This window comes from Zerene cesonia, chromosome Z, assembly GCF_012273895.1.
Source record: "Zerene cesonia ecotype Mississippi chromosome Z, Zerene_cesonia_1.1, whole genome shotgun sequence".
Taxonomy (NCBI): domain Eukaryota; kingdom Metazoa; phylum Arthropoda; class Insecta; order Lepidoptera; family Pieridae; genus Zerene; species Zerene cesonia.
In genome coordinates, this window is record NC_052122.1 from 4,810,065 (window position 1) to 4,831,212 (window position 21,148).

Below are 21,148 nucleotides of genomic sequence, written 5' to 3' on the forward strand. Positions count from 1 at the left end.
CGTAAACAAGTTGACACATTTCCATGAGAAAAGCACTTGTTAACATTTTAATTAAAAGTGACCGTGATATTAACGATTACTAGCTGCTCGCCCCGGCACCGCCCGAGTTGACGTTTTTGATTAGTTTTAAATTTTTGTACAGTTATTATCGTGTATATTCTTTATTGTAGGTATATTTTGGTTAGTGGTTAGGTTACTCAGAAATAGGAGCCCCGACGAAGAGGAGGGGCTCCATCGATTGGCAACCTGCTATTATACAAAACAACGAGCGTTGTAAACAACATTCTTCAATTAAAATGCCTGTGACGTATAGTTGTTAACAGTGGTGGCTCAGTGGTGAGAACCCTGGACTACAATTGAAGAAGTCGGGAGTTCGAGATCAGAGCTTGAAAAAGTCAATAAATTGATCAATTGCTCTACACACTATCCATATGACCATTGCTAGGAACCGTTTAGCCGGAAACGTCGCGAAGATACCGCGTATAAGAATTATAAGTTGGACGACATGTGACATCTGCCAACCCGCACTTGGCTAGCGTGTTAATTATGACCCGAACCGTCATAGGATGCCCGGGCCCAGAAACTAATAACGTATTTTTATTTGTTTTTATTTTCAGGCCAAACGAGTGGTGCTGTACTTGGCTCGCTCTCGTCCCGAGCGGCTCTTGGACGAGATGATGACGGAGCTGCAAACCGTGGAGACGCTCAACTGCCTGATAGAGAGGACGGAGACGCCGCCGTTCTACCGGCTCACCTCCATGCGGAAGGCCACCTCGGGACACAGCGACCCGGGCACTGGATCGCAGGTAATGGGATATTGTGTGTGTATCGGATTCCGATAATCTTGCCTTACGTTGGGTTGTAATATGGTTTTCGAATGCATTGTTACTTTTGATCGCTATCGTGTTCTTTCATGTCTGAATAAGGAAGCGATGTACAACGCACTTGAAATCTCAATAATATATATTGAAACATGGCATTAGTCAATTCTTAGAATTTGAAATAAATCTATTGGATTATGATATTTATGTATCTAGAACCCTAATTACACTCACAAATTAATGAGCTAAAGGTTATTGTGACGAAATTGTGGTTTCAATACGGCTTGCGTATGAAAATATATAAATATATAACTTGATAAAAGTTAAATATGTACGAAGCAACCTTAAAGTTAATGAAATACATTTCCATTCATCAAATATTTCGTGACTTTTTCTCCGTCTCTCATCTAGGCAGGTCGAAAATGTCAAATAATATTTCCATATGTTATAAATAAGTTGTGGAACTTTTGTATTTAGGACGCAACCGGACGGACATGTGACCTCGCGCCCGTGGAGAAAGGCACTATTCACACCAAGCGCCACAGCGGCGAGGATCCCGCTAAAGCTGCGTGAGTACACGGCCTTATTTTAACGGAAACCTTCTTAGAGTTTTAGATTGTGTGAAATAAAAAGCACTCAATTCGCTGGCACCACTTTTAATATATTTTTGATTTAAATTTAAGTTCAAATACTACAACAAATTTCTTTGCAAATTGTAATATCACATAGTTACTATGCTTACTTTGAATCATATAAATAAATGAATAGTTATTTGCTACCAGAGCTTATCTGGTTTTAGGTGATCCAGAATTTTAATTGTATTCCCTCGTAATATTCTATGCATAGGACTAAAAAGTTATTTTAATATTTAACGAAACCACACCTATTCATTCCGTTTCCACATTTGAATACGGGAAATTAATTAAATCATTTTTAGATATAGAAATGTCCGTCTCACCGTTTCTGAATATAATTGGAAGACAATGGCGGAGGTCGAAGTTCGAAATAAGTTGAATGTACCGTTTTAACTTGACCTTCCGAGCGCTTTGCATATAAAGTAGCCATTAAAAAATTTAACAGTTTATGATCCCGACGCAATTGTTGATGATCATTTGACTAAACGCTACAATAATGTGGTGCTTTCAAAATATATAATTGAGGAAAAAACAGCTTTCTATGAAATTAATGTTCATGTAATACATTAAACATAAAAAAGAAATGTTTTACGTATATGAGTATTGTCTATTTGTCGATTACTACGGCAGAAACGTTGGAATTGACATCTCATCCAAAATTTTAGATTAATTACCATCTATTGTGTGTGTACACTATCGGGTATCTCGTTAGCAAACCGCTCGGTTATTATTTCAGAATCGCACTCAGAAAATAGGATAATATAATATTAAGTCTCGCCGTCGAATCAATTAAAAATGTGTGTACTGCACTATCATTTGGATGGAAAACTATCTTTAGTGGTAATTTTATTTTGGTAGTGGTAAATTTAGTTTCCAACTTTTTGGAAGTTCGTTACACCACTAAAATTAGTATCAATTTATATATGAATATTCCTACGATATAATTTTCCGTTGTTCTTGTGAGATATCAATTAGTGTCACATCAGATGGCAACGCTAATTAGTATGATATCATCATTTGCGAAGCTAAGTAACAAATGCTTAGGCGCCTGTCTTTTTTCTATTATTATTTTCACAAATATTATTAAATAAATTATTGGGAACATTAAAAAAATATGCAGAAATAAAAATAATACAGAAAAATAATACTCTTTCAATTTCTTACAGTAGCAATATTTTGTCAGACAGATTCTGTTAAATTATAAAAAAAACTTATTTCACAAAGAGATCTATTAGTGAGAAAATTTTAAACGAAACATGAAATACACTGAAACAAACCGAAATTATGTCACCATATAAAAGGCAAATTAAAAGTTCACCTTCGACGTTGTTCTATTGAAGGAAATTGGACGTATTTGTTGGTAATAACGGATAATGCGAGGCCACAGGTTACGGGGCTACGGTACACATTACCATGTAGGCCTGTGATGGATCACCGTAGGCGCGCCTAAGTAATTGCCGCGCGTACTCGATAACCCTTCAAAATAATCCGGAATTAAATACTGTGTCTTACGTAGCGACCGACACGGCTAGCTGAGAAACTTTGTTAAGCTTTTTTGTAGGACATTCATATAATTTAGTACGGGTATAAATGTTAGATGTGATGGTAGTGTATCAACTGTGATGAATTAAGAGTATTTGTTCTGTCCACACGTAAAAACCATTCGTAGGTATACCGTCGATGTCACAAAATGTACCATATATGTGGAAAATTACAGGCGTGTAGAATTTTATCTATGTTAATAGATGTTGATTTCAGTATTACGGTAAAAAATTCATCAAAATCCGTATGAATACCTTCGTACAGTATCCAGCTTTGATTAAAAATTCAAACTCGATTATTACGGTGGAATGGGCAGCAGCACAAGATAATGCTTTGACTTTATATCTCATCTACGTTAATTTGTTTAAAAAGTGGTAAGTAAAGGATTTAAAAAGTGGGCGTCAACAAAGCTCTTATTTGTTTAAAAACATTTCTCGGATTGGATGCCCTAGGCACGTGTAAAGGGCTTATCTGAGTACTGGAAATACGAAAACACAACAATGCAATCCTTGGAAAATGATTTCATCTCAACGTATCTGCAAAGTAATGGAAATGCAGTTACCTTAATGACATGGTGACCGTGTTAAGATAATTTAAAATCACATTTTAATGCATTGCTTGAATTGGATTTTTTATTTCACATTACTGAATTTAAAGTACACTCAGTACCACTATCATCTTATAAATATATCGAACTAGCTTCGCCCTCGTTGTCAAATGAAAAGCGTTAGTTTCTATTACCGTGCGATTTCCACGATAAAATCGATCCTGTGTATTTTCTCAGGCACACGCTATCTTGGGACATTTCTTTACTACTTGTTTCTTGCGCAAGCATTTTTAATTATATATAAATATATAATAATTTTTAACATAAATAAGAATTAAGTTTATCCTAAGTTTTACCAATGTTCCTCTTCGCTATCGAATTGTCTTTTTTATTTTGATTAAAAAAAATGCAATAAGTAATCCATACAATTTATTGTTATATTCCAGTAGCGTGAAGTCAGAACCGCTGGGGCGAGATAAACGAGCGTCAGCGCCGCCGTGCCCGACGCCGCCCGCTGATGAGGAACCTTCGCCGCCCTCTGATGGTGACGCTACACCGGTGAGATTCTTATATCTACCCTACTATAATTATGAAGAGGACAATTTAGTACTGCAAGAATTTAAGACTTTGCACGTGACGAATCAATTCAAAAAATGCTGCACGAATTTCGAAAATTCTTGCAATAGAAAGCTATTGTTTTCGAATAACATTATTACTTATTATTATTATTATTAATGCGAAAATATTTGTTTTTACTTTTCTTTCACGTCGCAACAGAGCGATTGAGACCGGGCGAAATACTAATATATGTACATGTAGTATTTTTATCAAATAGATTTAACTCAGACAAAGCCGGGATTAGCGGTTAGTGAATAATATTTTCATTGTAGAAGCTTTGTACAAGGTTTATTATTCGTAAATTCTTCATAACCAAGCATTTCAAAAAAATATTTTGGAACCGAACGGAATATTTCGTCGTGACGAGGGACGGAGTTTTGATTTCTTTTAGATGCAATTAACAGGTAATTTTGTTGAGTAAACATTTTTAGTATCCCTTGAGCCCTAAATACGATTTAGTATGGGACATGACAAATATCCCGCAGCATATGCACTAGCCTTTATGTAGTCTCTATGAAGAAAATGTTTTGCTGATAAGAAAATATTGTATTAAAATTGATTTAAGTATGTGAGGTACATCATTTTATATTTTTTAATTTATATTGTGATCGTAGTGTACTTGGATGTCATCCATTTTCCACCCAAACATTCCCATGTTGGAATGGGATGAAATATGCAATTCGATGTTTAAATTATTGCTTTACTCCCTTGCTACGTGTATTCAACGCAGCGTATGTTTCAAATGTACACAAAGATAATCGGAGCATGCTCTACGAGTGTTTGAATCAAAATGCAATCATCAAATTCATAGGGAAAAATCATATTTTCGCTACTCGTACGATAAAAAAATTCACCGCATATATTCCGACGTGGATATTCGCAGTGGTCCGCCGTCCGCCATTTTTACAGCACGAGAATGACAAAAATGAAACTTCTGATTTATAACATCTGTAGAATGAAAATAAAAAAAGCCCTGTTGACCGACCGCTCTCCCGAATTAGGAACGCTGGGTTCCATCAATGTCATGAGCTTAGAGCTTTAAATAGGATAACATTATGTGCCATATGTCAGATTTGCAGGAAGTTTACTAGGATCGGACATCGGATCGAGATGATGTTTAGTTATTATATACACATATCATTGTGATAAAATAAAATTGTTATCGTGTATATGCCTTCCGCAGACGGGCATATGCCCCGAGGTGGGCATATGCCTCAGCGGGCCGGCAACGCCGCAGGAGGCGCGCGTGGACGCGCCGCAACCGCGCCCGCTGCCGATGCCCGAGTACGGCGGCTTCTTCGCGCTGCTCACCGAGTACTTGCCGGACACCAGCCAGCCGGTCTCCGGCTTTCATAGGTCAGTATGGAATGGAGACTTGGTAGTGTTATAATCAATTATTCTTTAGGAGTAAACAATACTACTTCGTGTATATTATTTGTAATCTCAGATAAAATGGCCAATTTTTATACAATGTTAAATACATACTATTATTCATTATTACTTGATTAATGTGCCCAAAGTTAGTATAACTAAAGTAACGTAAGTAAACTTATCGTTAGTAATAATATAACACCGTTATTTTTTCGTCAGCTTCTCGTAATATATAAAAAAAAACTTTTCTAAAATAACAAATAGTTTCATCGAATTGCTACATACAGAGATAATTAATAATATAAATCCTTATGAGACGACATGTCTCTAATAATCAAACGACACGCCCCCATACTTTCCTCCATATAACCACAGATGTAGATAAGAATTAAGAGCCATGTGTCCCCTGTGATTCCTTTCTCTTAACCACATCCTCTTATCTTGGAAATTCAGTCAAAGCTTTCACGGTCACCGATCTAAATGAAGTGTCACACATCACACACACATCGTTCTGTGAATACATACTTTATAATCTTTTAACAATTATTTAGCTATAAATTCTATCGAATGTAAATTTGTAAACCTTTGCTTGAAACATTATGTAAAAATAGAGAGATTCCCCATTTTGTTACTTTATTAGATATACTTGTTTTTAGGAAAATTAAATCAATAATTAAAAAAACATTAACACTTTTACCGTGCATTTGACTCACACATACATCTTTGAAACTATAGCAAGTTAATAAAAAAATATAGGAAGAGTATTTCTAAGGAGTTTCATAAACTCGTTTGCGTACCGTAGATGCAACGTAGCGGTGATGTTGCTATGCGACGTGGTGCTGGATGGGGTGGAGCTGGACTGGTCCATCCACGTGCCGCTGATGCTGCACATCGTCTTCCTTGGCATGGATCATACCAGGTACATAACTTTACATTGATTATTCATCTTTACTTATTAATAAACTGGTCAGCGTATGTGTTAAAGTACTTTCTCTGAAGCAATGAAATTTAGATTTATTATAGTCTTGTAACTCGACGCTCGTCTATTTTGAAAACAAAATATTAAGACGGTAATTAGTCAAAACCATGGATACGCGTCACGTTTTTTCAAACACGTACATAATTTTATTTAAGAACTTGTGAATTTTATTTTCATAGCACGTTTTAATATGAACCACGTGTTCGATAAGCAGCCTCTACAGAGAATAGTCGACAAGAAACTCTGTGTTTGCTCTTTTCAAAGCATGTCAATTTAATCAGTTCAAACTCAAACTCATAACATTCCTTAACTCAACTCGAATAAAATGCTTTTGGATATGTAATAATGCCAAAAAATGGACGCCAGATGGCTGGTGCACCAGCACTGCCGGCAGCTGCTGCTGAACCTGCTGGTGGCGGTGGCGGCGCACCACGACCACCTGACGGTCGCGCGGGTGCTGCTCGCCGCCCGCTCAGCGCACCTCGGCATGCCGCTGCCGCCGCCGGCCTTGCCGCTCACGCCAAGGAACTTTACCGGTGAGTCTATACGTATATAAAGAAAAAGTAGAAAAGAAAAAAAATCATTAAAAAAAGAATATGAAAAATGATAGCTTCGTAATAAAATCTGATCATTTACAAAATTTTTTATGGAAATAAACTTCTTCCAAAGTGTCCTGAAAATCTGGAATTAATATTTAACTTTTGAAGTGCAAAAACATGAAAGAGTTTATGAGATATGATTTCGATGTGTATAATAATTGCCTAGCGACAATATTTTCAGAACCCGACGCCGTGTTCGATACCCACACGCAGTGCGCCCACTCGCCGCGCACGCACGTACGCTCGCTGTCCTCTGATCCCCAAGTGACCCCAGAAGGTCAGCGATTGTTCTTGGAGAATAATTTTATTTGTATTTTACAATATTTTGCACTATGTTATTGTTTTTCTCACATTTTTAAATTTACGCATATTTTAAGTATTATAAAATGGAATTTAAATTTACTGGTTGCAAACAGTTGTTCTATTGTTGCTTTGTGATTTATACTTTCTATTTGTTTTTATTATCACCATACTTGTTGTGTAATAAGGCTTTTTCAATCAGAGTAGACTCATTAAATAATAAAAAAAAATGACCACTCAGCGGAGGGTGACACGTACCCATCGTTGCCTGTGATCGTGACGAACGAGGAGGGCCGCGAGCCGGGAGCGGAGGAGCACGAGCGCGAGGCCGCCGAGCTGCCGGTGGCGGACGCGATCAAGAGCCTGGTGCACTTCCTGGCGAGCCGGCCCTCGCACATGCCGCTGTGGCAGTACGAGGACATCACGGCCAAGGGTGAGTTGCCGCAGGTGTTTGCGGTCGACGATACAGTTTTAGTTTAATAGACCGATAAGGTGTGGACGAACGTGAAAATGTGATTAATGAATTCTTAATACTAATGTAAGTGGCTATGTGATAGTGCCATTGCTAGGTGCTTACCGATCAAGCGCCAGAATTATGTTAGTATATTTATTTGTCATGTTGTATAGTGTTACCGGTTCTCTAAATGGGGGGTTTTGCCAATATCGTTGAAATCGCGACAAAAACTTTTCACATAAATTAAATTTTGTGAATTTTTACGGCAAAGTTTTTTCTTGGAAACACATTTAGTGAAGCTTCAAAATATAGGGAATTAAAACAGTTTTGTCTCTTTATCCGCTGTCAACAATGACCCATTGAGCCTCCCCCTTCCCGTTCCAGTATGGTCGCTGCGCAGCTGCCAGCAGATGGCGGCGCTGCTGAGCCACGTGCTGCGCATCTTCCGCGAGTCGCTGCCGCACGCGCTGATCTCGGAGCGCTGGGCGCAGACCGCGCTGCAGCTCGGCTTGTCCTGCCCGTCGAGGCATTACGCGGGACGCTCGTTGCAGGTGCTTGCTTTTTTTTGAGAAATTGTGCTGTACTTTTGTTTTTCGCTTTACATGGATAGAATTAAGTGCAAAAACGTTATCAGTACCGTTACAGTATCGTCTTAGAACTGAGAATTGGTCAATATGGTCTATCAAAATTAGGTATATTTCTTTACATTTTTTATTTACTTGGTTATTTTCTGTGCATTGATTTTTTTTCAATAGTTCAAATTATAAATACATGCAATAAAATTATGGGGGGCGGAATTATACTATTTATAAAATTGAGTCCTCTAACTCTATGTCCATAAAATTTAAGTAATTCTTGAATTTAGCTAAATAAAGAAAATACATAAATTTAATTATTACGTCTCATATATTACAAAACATGTCGCTACAGGTGTTCCGTTTCATCGGCGTCGCTATGACTGGCCGCATGGTGTCCGACATCCTGTCAAGATTGGTGGAAACTGTGGCTGAACAAGGAGAAGACATGCAGGGCTACGTCACAGAACTGCTCCTCACCCTGGAGGCGGCGGTGGACTCGCTCGAGTCTAACTTCAGGCCCCTGGACTATATGCGCGACATATTCAAGAGCACCCCCAATTTGAACAATAAAGAGGGTCAGCAGCCGAACGGAAATGTGTATAGCGCTGGTGAGTTGTGAAGTTTTGTTAGAGCTTAGGTTTTGGATTTCTACGTAATTTCTTTGTTAACAATGGCATAAGCAGCCAAAGCAATTTTTAAATAATGAAATATTGACACTGAGTTTGCAAATAATATAATGAAAGCAGTGGTGGCTCAGTGGTGAGAACCTCGGACTTCAAAATCGATAAGTCGGGGTTGGAGACTGGGCGAGCATGCAGGAAATAAATTGATTTTTCAATTTATCTGCACATGTGGATAACATCACCACTGCTTAAAATGGTGAAGGAAAACATCGTGAGGAAACCGGCATTTCCAAGAATCAAAAGTTCCACGACATGTGACATCTGCCAAGCCGCACTTGGCCAGCGTGGTGGATTATGGCCTGAACCCTCATAGGAGGCCTGTGTCCCAGCAGTGGGACTACATTGTGACTTGAGAATACATTGTTTGGTTATAGAACAAAAAATGATAAATAATAATGATAATGATCCTTGCTGTCAGGCAAACGGTCTCCTGGTGTGTGTGTGGGCTGCGTGAACAACCACACGCGCAGCACGAGCTACTCGGTGTCGTACTGCGTGCGCAAGAGCAACGCGCCGCCCTCCGGACACTCGGACAAACAGTCGCACGGTATTTATAGCTGCATCATTTATTTATAAAAATATTTAAGCTTTTATGAATATTCTTAAAAGTTGAATAAATGTAAAGTCGTTAAATTGTCGTCGGTCTGAAGTAAGGGCCCGATTGAGGACAATATTTGTATACGTTATGGCAGAGGAAGCGAAAGGGAGAGGTCGGCTACCGTTTGTTAAGTCATTACAAAATAACATTAGTAACACTGATTGTGTATCACCCATTTCATCCTATAGAATAATAAATTAAAACAAAGGGATTATAAGACTGTATAGATGTTTTTTATTCTATCACACAATAACCTCTCTTTGGATCTAGATGAAATTTACAGTATGTACAGAGTTTTTTTTATTATAAATCCGCATTAACACATAGGCTACATTTTAGCCGCGTACCATGCTAGTGAAGCCGGAGGTTCCAGCTAGTTTGTATATATAAGTCATATTTTAATACTAGCTGCACGCCCCCGCTTCGCCCGGGTTTTGCCTTAATAGAAATAATAAAACTATCCTATCTTTTAAGTTGGTTCATATTGCAAATTGTGTGCAGATTTAATTAAAATCGGAGTCCGTCGCGGACAAAAAACGCGACACGCAATTTATTTCTTATAATATATTATATATATCTTATAATATATGTATTAGGATATAAATGAAGTCATCGTACTTTAAAAGGTACACTAATACCGCTAGTGTATTGCAGAAAGCCGCACCCGGCCGTGCAGTGAGGCCGCGAAGGGCGGGTGTTCGAACCTGTGCCGCTCGCGATCGGCGCAGTCTCTCAAACTGCTCGGCGATACCGCCACACAGGTATATATGTATGGGGAATTTGAAAAAAAAAACACCTGCAGGGATTATCATAAAAGTGAATTTTCCACATTTTTTTATTTGGTAGAAAAAGAGTCAGGTAAAAAATAGAGGTTTACTGGGTTTGATTTCTGGTAAGCACACAAAGGGTTCTTGATATATATAAAAGATAACACTAACACGCTTTCATCATATAAAACATAGCTTTCACTGTTCGTATAAATTTCACAATTTACCTATCTTAAACGTTGTAAAATTAAAAAATAAAAAATCTATGGTAACGGTATCTATTACATAATAACATGTCATCCATTTTATTTGATACTAACCGTTAATAAGTTAATAAGTTAACCGTTAATGTATGATAATTGTGTGACTAAACCCAATAACTGTGAGTTGTCCTCAAACTGTTTATAACAATGTGATTGTTTTTATTTGTTTTATGTGCATTGGAATAAGAGCGAAGGATAGAGTAAAAACTTTGTCATTTACGTCTTTAATTATAAAGTCATTAAATCACAACAATATATCAATAAACATGTATATTCTACTAGCAGTTTTCGCTGTTACTCCATTGCCATATTAATATTACAACGTGTTCTATTTGATGTTATAAATTTCTGTATATGGCATAATCAGATTAGGGTCGGCTAAACGCATTACATAATATGTTTCTAGGAATTTTCTATCAAGCTTACGGTAGTTTGTTTTTATTAGTTTTATAATGTAATAGAATAATATGAAATGTTTATGATTTATACGGCTTATCGCGGGCCTTCGTAGTGGGAATATCCTACTAATATTATAAAATTATATTTGTTACTCTTTCACGCAGAAACCTCTGAATGGATTTTAATGATACCTTGAAATGTAGCTAAGTTAGCAGAATAACACATAGCTATAGAAAGAAATACTTGCCTTAGACCACACGGTATAACCGTGCGGCTCTCCTGGTTTTCATATATATTAAAAAGTACACCATCAGGAATTTTTAAAGATTAATATCCAATATAAAGTAACAAAATCTATCAAAAAGGACACGTTGTTATGATGTCACTTGATACGTAATACTATTGTCCTTAGTGATGACACTTTCTCATTTCCATCGCATGCAAATATTTTTATTATTTATTTCTATCAAAAGGATATGTGTTGTGTTCCGAAATGCATTTCTTTAACATATTTCTGTTTCTTTTAGCCGCTATTCATTGCAACTTCCTTCAAACGGCTGCCGGTAAATAGTCATCTTCATTACTTAATATCTTTCTTGTGTTTCGTGTTGTGTCATAAAATATATACTTGCGATATTGATTTATTTTATTATAAAGCTAAATATATCCTAAATTAAGGTCTGAAGTCTCGTGAAAGTTTTAATCTTTGATGTTAGGTCGTATACAATATGGTGATTTTTTGATTCACTTAGTCAATATATAAATACTCCGTCGAAATATGTTCCAATTACTCCATATCGTAGATTCTTATGCCTAATTAAAGATTATATAGCTTGAACTAAATCTGTTCTTATTATCTCATTCAAATATGCCATTTCGATTTTGAATTCATTCTTATTGACATAGCAGTAATTTTTTTTTATATTTTAATAATATACATTGAAAAAGAAACAAATAAATTCACAGTATATTTATCATTTAATCACTATCTTCATATGTACTGATCAACAATCTTCATTGCTTTTATCATCATTGCTTAAATATCATATTTACCGCTTGCTATTCAATTTTATAGAACTGTGCTCACGAGCTGATGCTTGACGATGTGTATCCCTTCCATTTGTACTTTCTGATTTCAATAATCTTATGTCAATCTTATATTTACATATAACTTGAATATAACGTATAATAATAAAAATTCATTTAGCATTTCATATACTTGCATTTCAATATCTACACTAATATTATAAAGAGGAAAACTTTGTTTGTTTGGTTGTAACGAATAGGCTCAAAAACTGCTGGACCGATTTTAAAAATTCTTTCAACATGCGAAAGCTACATTATCCACGAGTAACGTAGACTATATATGTACCACGGGCGAAGCCGGGGCGAACAGCTAGTTCAATATAAAGAAACAGATAATAAATAACTTATTAAAAGCAGTCGAGCACTAATATTTTTAGATTTAACAAGTAATATAAGTAATATTTATAGAATAAAAATTGGTTGTGGTCACTTTTTAAATCATCACGTAAAAATCGATAATTAAATCTTTAATTTTTTGGTTACGTTTCCGATAGGACTCAAATATAAAAAAAACAACTCGACCGACTTTACAAATTATTTTACCTTATAAAAGCTATGTATATATATATATATATATATATATATATATATATATATATATATACATAGCTTACAAAAAAAACCAAAAAAATATAATCCATGCATGTGTGTTTACACGTACGTACATGGCTCGTCACCCACACGCACTGACGCAGGACGACAAGCTGACGATACTGGCGACGGTGTTCTGGGTGGGCGCGTCGGTGCTGGAGTCGGACTACGAACACGAGTTCCTGCTGGGCGTGCGGCTGCTGGCGCGCGTGATGGCGCGCCTGCCGCTCGACCGGCCGGACGCGCGCGAGCGACTCGACCGCACGCAGGTGCACGCGCCGCACCCGCCCACCTCGCTGCACGCGCTCTTGCTCAAGGTTCGTTGTGCTGGCTTGTGGACGTTACGTAACAATTATTTGAATTTAATTAACTTAAATTTCCTAAAGAAAGTGGTAAGATACTATCGTCTAAGGATTAGACGCTTAGTGTCAAAAGTCATAAGTGTTTAGTTTGAGATATCGAGTCGCATACGAAGTGTTTATTTTAAGTGCGTATGAATAAAGATTTTATCATAAATACGTTTTTGCCACAGGGCTGCACGCACCCGAATACGTACGAGCCGGTAGTGGGCGTGCTCGTGGACATGATCCCACTGCTGGAGCTGCCGGTGATCGACCCGACGCAGTCGCTCGCGTTCCCAATGACCGTGGTGGCGCTGTTGCCCTACATGCTGCTGCACTACGAGGACGCGAACGAGCTGTGCGTGAGAGCCGCTTGTCATATCGCACAGGTCAGTGCACTGTGTGTTTTTTCTTTTTGGAATCTGAGTGGAGCCATCGATGTAGTCTACTTCATTGGGTGCGCTTTGAGATAATTTGATAAGTCCCGTATCAATGAAATGTTAGATTAGATTAGATAGATTCCTATATACTTAGAATAAAAATTAAAATTGCCTTTTACGATTAATGGATGTACTCAGACGTGCAATGTGCGAGTTTAATTTTTTTTGTTTTTTTGTAATACACTTATCATATTTTTGTATTAAACTTAAACAACATGAGTCATTTAAGAAGACATATCTGATTATAAACATTTCGTATGTCAGTTCACGGCCGAGAAGAGCAAGAAGTTGGAGAACCTCGGCACGGTGATGACGCTGTACTCCCGGAGGACGTTCAGCAAGGAGAGCTTCCAGTGGACCAAGTGCGTGGTCAAGTATCTCTGGGATACGTACTCGCACCTCTCGCTGCAGATGCTGGCTTTCCTCGTCGAGGTGCTGGAGAAGGTGAGAATGGTGTATGGGAGTATTTCAGTATACTGACGGCGATGGATGTTTACTTCTATGATTGTAATTTTAATTAAATAATTTCTTGTTTGATCGTAGTGATGATGTTTAAGAAATTTATTGAGCCTATTAATGACATTAAAATGTACTCTCAGTCTGCACACAATTTTTTGCAAGTGTTGTATTGATTTTTATTAACATAACACGAAAGAATGTAGCTTCTGTAGATTATATGCAAAATTCCTTCCTCCGTTATCTGATGATTTGCTTAGTTTTTAATAACATTATCAACTTCAAATTTAACTAACTTATTTTGTCACTATAAAAGATTAAGGCTTAATGTTTGAGTTCAGTGAGTTAAAACCGAAAGTGTCTTTAAGTATATTATTATCCCATTAAACAATATAATGCATAAAACTTCGTTTAAAATTCGTTGAAAAAGTCTTCAATTTCTAAAAATTGCTATATCCTACTTAGCCACTTTTCCAGCATGTGATTGATTAATTGTATCCACGGCATCCAGGGTGCGGCCAACCTCCAGTTGCCGGTGCTGTCGATCCTGCACTGCATGCTGTACTACGTGGAGCTGAACGCGCCGGCCGCGCAGCCGGTCAACGCGGACCTGCTGCGGGCCGTCGCCAAGTTCATTGACGTGAGTGGGGTGACGTCACGTACTTGCGTAATGACGCTTTGGGTGATGTTGTGGAATAGAATAGAATAACGTTTTATTTCAAGAAACAAGGTACCCCAATGGAAAAAAGTAATATAAATAAAATAATATGATAATGAAGAATAAAGAAAAAGGTGTATTTATAAAAAAAATAAATAAATTTTAAAACAATTGTTCGTTTCCGGAAATATGATGTGGTGCACTACATTTTCTGAAAAGGGTCTTGATTCAGCAGCATGCCATAGTCGTAGCAGGCTGCGACTATAGCGCTGGAATTCTGACAAGTCACTGCTATTGTTTTATGTGTGTATTTGTATGTTGCATTGTTTGGAATATAAGCTGATTCAGAACATTTCTTAGATTTTTCTGAAACAAAATTGATTTAATACACGTAGCTTTTTATAAATGCGTTCTTTCGATATGTTTAAATCGTAAGTTATTTATTTATTTAAAATTATTCCTTTGCCATTTCGCACATCAGCAAGAGGGCAACAACTACAAGGAAGCTATGAAGATCTTAAAGTTGGTGGTAACTAGATGCTCGACGCTAGTTGTACCACCGCACTGGGAACACGCAGCCTCTGCTCTGGACCCGCTTATTCACAAAAAGGTAAATTTCTCTATACTTGACAATCTTATAATGTATTTTAGAGAATTTCTTCGGTTTCAGAGTAGAGGTTTTGGAATTAATGTAAGATATGTTATTAACGAATTTGTTTAAAATAGCTTTCGTGTTTCGCTAAGCTACAAAACATACTCAAAAATGCATTTATTAGTATTATGTTGGTTTTAAATTGATAATGTATTTATTAGGAAACCCAAATAAAACAAGTACATATAATCAGAAAATTCTTCACCTATTGAACAAAAATTAAAAAAGAAAGTTTGTTCGGAGTACTTAACAAAATACAAATATAAATATATTTTTTTACGTAGGAATTACCAGGTCGCACAATGGACTTCACGTTTGACCTGTCCCAAACGCCGGTCATCGGCCGCAAGTACCTGCCCAAGGGTGGGAGCCAACCGCCCACCGGACCCAGCTCGCTCTCCAACGCGTCCTCTACTACCCCTGATAAAGGTAACGAAATTATTTATTTGTCGTTTAAAACAAATTATAAACGTATCAATTAATGGTAATAAGTAATGTCTATACTGTGTTATTATAAACATTTGCTTACCGTAATAATTACGAAAAAAATATTATTATAAAAAGAAATCGGACTGTTTCAAACTTGATCAACTTAAAAGATGAAAAGAAGCAACACAATGGTTACTATAAGTCTATTTAATTGCATTTTTGTAAGTTTTATCGAACTACGATATAACAATATAATGTACTCGTATGTTCAAATTGGTCCAACTATAGATTTTATGACACTGCACACGGTGACCTGAAATCAACGAAGTATAGAGTTAATGTGGTGATAATTTCGTACAGGTTCGTCGACCGGCTCCGCGTCCACGGTGGTGGGAGCTGAAGCCGCTCAGCCAGCGGCTGCGGCGCCGCACAGCGCCGCGTCGCCGCGCCGCTCGCTGTCGCTGTCGCCGGCCGACGCGCTCGCCAGCGGCTGGAAGCGCCCCTGGATGTCGCAGGTGAGCGCGCGCCATCGCCACAGCATTATATATGTTGTCGCTTAACAACCGCTGGATACGTACTTAGAACCATTATATATCGCCTATATATTAAAATGTGGATTACGTGTCACATTGTTTGTTCGCGATGGACTCATAAAGTGCTCAACCGATTCTAATCATCTTTGGACACCATGTGCAGTTTGGTCGAACTTAAAAGGTAGTTTATATTATTTCAATTACGATAAATAACTACCCAGCCGTTGTCAGTTTATTAACTTTTCATTTATAAATTTTTATTAAAAACAAACTCGCTGCCCGCTGTCGTCCGTCCCACATGTGTACGCAACGGATTATGATGCGAAGTTTTTATAATACATATTAAATAGAATGATGCAACATAAACATAAATATTATTTTGAGTTCAAATATCCCAACCTCGACTTATCTATTTTTTATATGTTACGTTGTTTCGCAGAGTCGAGTACGAGAATGCCTCGTGAATCTGTTAACGACGTGCGGCCAACGCGTGGGTCTGCCCAAGAGCCCGTCTGTAAGTAAACCCGCCCCGTCAGCTTGTATTGCGATCTGTCCTACTGTACAAAGCATGTGTGTGCGAGCCCGCTGACGACACGACATGGTCTCATAATTTTTCCCCAGATTGTCCCTATACACAAAACATAACTATACGCTAATGAACGAATTTCCATTTTGTATATAATTTGTTTATAATAAATACATGAAATTCATTTTTCTCTAGTCAGGTTTATAAAATATGTAAAGAATGAATTTATAAATGATTTTTCAACACGACTTTGTAAATTCAAGTCAATACTGCATTTGACTCCAAACCGACCCGATTAGCTTCTGTTCACACACCACACCGTCGAGTGCCGTCAGTGGGCGCTGAGCCTTAGTAAATAATGTGTATATTTCTACCCATCGCTGCGTATAGGACGATTTGTTAACCACTCTGTGCTCCAAGGTAACTGCAAGGTGTACTATATCTTAAGGCTTCCACACCACAATGCTATGCCGTGAGAAGATTTCGCATACACTTAACGCTTTAGGGTGAATGCACATGGCGACTTTGAGACGTCCACACTATGAACACGAGCGGCTTTCTATTACCAATCGTTCTTTTTCTGCTGGATTAGTTTGCTAGCAACGTTGTTATAATAAAAAAAGCTATACCCATCTGAATGGATCAAATGCATTTTACACCTTTTTACTAAACACTTCTTTTCTCAATCCGATCAGTCCTGTTTAAACATTCACGCTCTATCCAATTCATCCAGAAGGGGCCGGCCAAATTAGGCCAAGTTTTTTGCCCAATAATAACGTTGTTAAGTTACTATTCGAGAAGATTTCGTTCGATTGAATATGCAAATTTTACACTAGTCCTATTGAAGCGACTGCAAACTGCCTCAATTGCACAACAGTTAGTAGATCCACTAATGAATTTTGTCACGTGCCCAATCGCTTTAAACACTGTACAGTATACAACAAGATATGAGTAAAGTCGCCATGAGTATGTTTAGCTTGTTGACCTAAGGGAATGCCAAACAAAAAAAAAAGTTATGTGGATTGGTCATACCGAGTGTGCTTGCTACATATTTGATATAAGTACGTTTCATTTAACAGAGGCCATCATCAGAGTGTTGATAGAATGTGTTAACAACATCCAAAAAAATACAAAGTATCTTTTTGTACATAACATAAAATAAGGAATTTATGTTTTCGTTCATTGATCTAAAAGTGAAAGGATTATGTTCATCAGCGTACTAGGAAATTTTAAAAGGTTTTTATACCTCCATTTGCATTGCCACGAAGCATGACCACCGAAGTGTTTATCGCTGTGTTTGCACAGGTTCACGTTTCATATTAATGTTAAAGAATTATCTTGCTCAATATTGTGCAATTACTAGGATTCACATAAAATTGATGGCACTCAGTACAGAGCTAAATAAAATAGTTTTCATCGCTAAATTATACTATGTGAGTAACATTTTAATGACACTTGTTACTGTGGATATAAAACACTTACAGCTTGCTAAGGGTCATTGTGTATTTTGGTCTATCAATTGACTCGCGGTGTACACAAAAAATGGGTAATATTTTGTAGTTAATTCTGCCTGTAACACAATAGTAGTGGTCGCGTTTAGACCATAGTAGAGCATTAAAAAAATACTTTCAAAAGTATCCATGGCTCTAATGCAAATATTCTTAGAGATTTTATTAAGGGTTATCTATAGTCGGTTATCTTGTTCATTGGAGTTTTAACTGAAATTTTGAATTGAAGATGAAAATAGAAAACCAAATCTACAAATACATTTTTATTCGACCCGAACCAATTGCAAATCAAATTGATATTAAATAAACTGACACTAAGTTATTAGAATAAAATGTTATAAATATATTTTCCCTCGTCATTTAAAAAGGTGGTTATAAATGTAATGACACGTTAAATACACCTTTAGATCTTGTACACAGCTTTTCACAAACCGGGTCAAATATGCCCAATGACCTTTATGGCATCTACATCAATTATAGGCTCTCGGTAGTGTCGGAGTTCGCAAATGAATTGGCCAGATTATCAGTTTAACTTAGGCGTTAACACAAAAACTAGCGAAGATTTTTATAGAGTAATTTTGCATTTTCACTATCATAAACAGCAAAGGTTTTTCTGCAGTATATCAGCTGTTATAAGGTTCATGATTCAGTAGCGAATAGTTTGCATTCTGCCATAAGTATTTGGCCTAGGACCCATTTTTCTAGCAGAGGTTATGAGCTGATTGAAATATTTAAATATGTTTAGGTGATATTCAGCCAAAGTTCTGAGCTACTGGAACGAGAGTCGTCGATGGCGTCGTCCCTAGAAGAGGTGTCGGGCACGCCGGGCAACGAGCCCTCCGGCGGGGCGCCGCCCACTGATCACTTCGGAGTCTTCAAGGATTTCGATTTTTTGGAGTACGAGAGCGAAAGTATTGAGGTAAATATACATCTGAAAAAGCGTATAAAACTCAATATAAATAAAACATTTACTACTTCCTCATATTTACAACTAAAACATATACGAGTATTTTTATCATTTATGTGTTTTTTATCTCAATATTAATTTTAAAGTTTTAAACTTACACGTAATTTTCCCGTGATAATATTTTAGCGTCCTCATTATATAGAAACTAAATGCTAATTTTATATCTGTTCATACAGGGAGAGAGCTCAGACAACTTTAACTGGGGTGTGCGTCGGCGCTTGCCGAGCGAGGAACGAGAGGACGGCATAGCGCGAGAGAGAAGTGCGCCCGCGCATGAGCTCGCCGAACGACATCAACATAGACCGGTTTGTATATCTAGTGGGATTGGTTATAGAAGTAGGGCCACCTGTGCACTTTTTGCAGTGTTATTGTAATGGAGATTGAGTAGATCATTATTAGAACTTTTTCAAAATCTTTTTTGATATCTATAAGATAATGTATCTGTATAACTTCATTTTAAGATTATTTTTTATATATTGATAAAAACAACTTTGTACCTATTCATTTGTTTCCTCACTGAACCTGTGCTTCCCTACAGGCTGGCCACGAGGACTCCTCCGACGAGGAAGGCGCGTGGGAGGAATCAGGAGGGCGGGGGGAGGGTGACGGTGCGCACGAGCTAGCGCTCCGCCCGCGGGCACACTCGCTGTCTAGCGCGTCTAGTGGTGAGCCTGATGGTATGAGACCGAGATTGCTGTATTTCTTCTTATGAAGTTTTAATAAATGTTAGAATTTAGTTTATAATTTTTGATTGAAGAAAAGGCTTATTTTAAGGCTTTTTCAATGTCTTTTAAAAGTGTTAAATATTATTAAACCCATACAGGTGAACGTGGTGACATCACACCGGTGCCGGGCGCTATGCGTGACGCGTGGCGTTGCTCGGTGGCAGCGCTCCTACGTCACGCCACACAATTGCCACCTATGACGCTCGTCCACCGCCTCCATACTGTCCTCAAGGTATTACACTGTATATATTAAAATTACTAGCTGTGACCCGCGGTTGAAACCGCGTACGTCCGTACCCCGTAGGAATATCGGTATAAAAAGTGCCTATGTGTTATTTCAGTTGTCCAGCTATCTACGAAGCAAAATAGTATTATTATTCAGATGTCAGGAAAAAAAAACACGAATAAAACACGAATATGACATTTTCTAAACAAAATTCCTAGCTAGATCGATTTATCGCCCCCGAAACCCCCTATATACTAAATTTCATGAAAATCGTTGGAGCCGATTCCGAGATTCCAATTATATATATATATATATATATATATATATATATATATATATATATATATATATACAAGAATTGCTCGTTTAAAGGTATAAGATAAGATTATTATTTTTCCAAATTTTTATTGGTACTAACTCTATTAAATTACATTAATTTAAATATCAAATCAAGCAAGTCACAGCTACACATAGCACGATACAACGCCATCATAGAATAATTACATTATAACATATGTGTTCAGTATTACAAAAACACGTGAAGGTTTCATTCAATCACTCATAACCGCCAACCGGCGCACAGGAAGTGACCGCGAAGACGATATCGGTGTGCGGGTCGGGCGGCGGCGCGGGCGGCGGCGAGCTGGCGCTGGTGCTGGAGCGGCTCGCCGGCGAGGAGCCGCCGCTGCTGTGGGCGGGCGCCGCGGCCGCGGACTGCGCGCGCGTGCGCGACGCCGTGCGCTACGCGGCGCTCGAGATCAACGAGCACCTCGAGACCTACTTCGACAGGCGCGAGCACGCGCTCGAGGTGAGCAGGGAGGAAGGGGGAGGGGGAAGGGAGTGGCGATACTTTGTC

General features: G+C 37.8%; 1 protein-coding gene across 11 annotated transcripts in view; it reads left to right on the plus strand.

The window, feature by feature from the left end:
- LOC119835884 (protein furry) overlaps nucleotides 1–21,148 on the plus strand; it is a 103,340-nt gene that overhangs the window by 75,965 nt on the left and 6,227 nt on the right. For 7 of the 11 annotated variants that reach the window (XM_038360971.1, XM_038360979.1, XM_038360981.1 and 4 more), the window contains 26 exons: nucleotides 618–806; nucleotides 1,299–1,390; nucleotides 3,992–4,103; nucleotides 5,347–5,519; nucleotides 6,337–6,453; nucleotides 6,880–7,049; nucleotides 7,294–7,389; nucleotides 7,654–7,845; nucleotides 8,251–8,417; nucleotides 8,797–9,052; nucleotides 9,546–9,674; nucleotides 10,380–10,486; nucleotides 12,936–13,148; nucleotides 13,364–13,561; nucleotides 13,877–14,056; nucleotides 14,580–14,708; nucleotides 15,208–15,336; nucleotides 15,663–15,807; nucleotides 16,168–16,322; nucleotides 16,780–16,854; nucleotides 17,257–17,286; nucleotides 19,120–19,293; nucleotides 19,518–19,646; nucleotides 19,880–20,018; nucleotides 20,165–20,298; nucleotides 20,876–21,100. In XM_038360971.1, the coding sequence (XP_038216899.1) occupies nucleotides 618–806; nucleotides 1,299–1,390; nucleotides 3,992–4,103; nucleotides 5,347–5,519; nucleotides 6,337–6,453; nucleotides 6,880–7,049; nucleotides 7,294–7,389; nucleotides 7,654–7,845; nucleotides 8,251–8,417; nucleotides 8,797–9,052; nucleotides 9,546–9,674; nucleotides 10,380–10,486; nucleotides 12,936–13,148; nucleotides 13,364–13,561; nucleotides 13,877–14,056; nucleotides 14,580–14,708; nucleotides 15,208–15,336; nucleotides 15,663–15,807; nucleotides 16,168–16,322; nucleotides 16,780–16,854; nucleotides 17,257–17,286; nucleotides 19,120–19,293; nucleotides 19,518–19,646; nucleotides 19,880–20,018; nucleotides 20,165–20,298; nucleotides 20,876–21,100 (3,855 nt within the window). The remainder of the gene's footprint in view (nucleotides 1–617; nucleotides 807–1,298; nucleotides 1,391–3,991; nucleotides 4,104–5,346; nucleotides 5,520–6,336; nucleotides 6,454–6,879; nucleotides 7,050–7,293; nucleotides 7,390–7,653; nucleotides 7,846–8,250; nucleotides 8,418–8,796; nucleotides 9,053–9,545; nucleotides 9,675–10,379; nucleotides 10,487–12,935; nucleotides 13,149–13,363; nucleotides 13,562–13,876; nucleotides 14,057–14,579; nucleotides 14,709–15,207; nucleotides 15,337–15,662; nucleotides 15,808–16,167; nucleotides 16,323–16,779; nucleotides 16,855–17,256; nucleotides 17,287–19,119; nucleotides 19,294–19,517; nucleotides 19,647–19,879; nucleotides 20,019–20,164; nucleotides 20,299–20,875; nucleotides 21,101–21,148) is intronic. The other 4 variants (XM_038360974.1, XM_038360980.1, XM_038360982.1 and 1 more) reach the window with 2 other exon arrangements.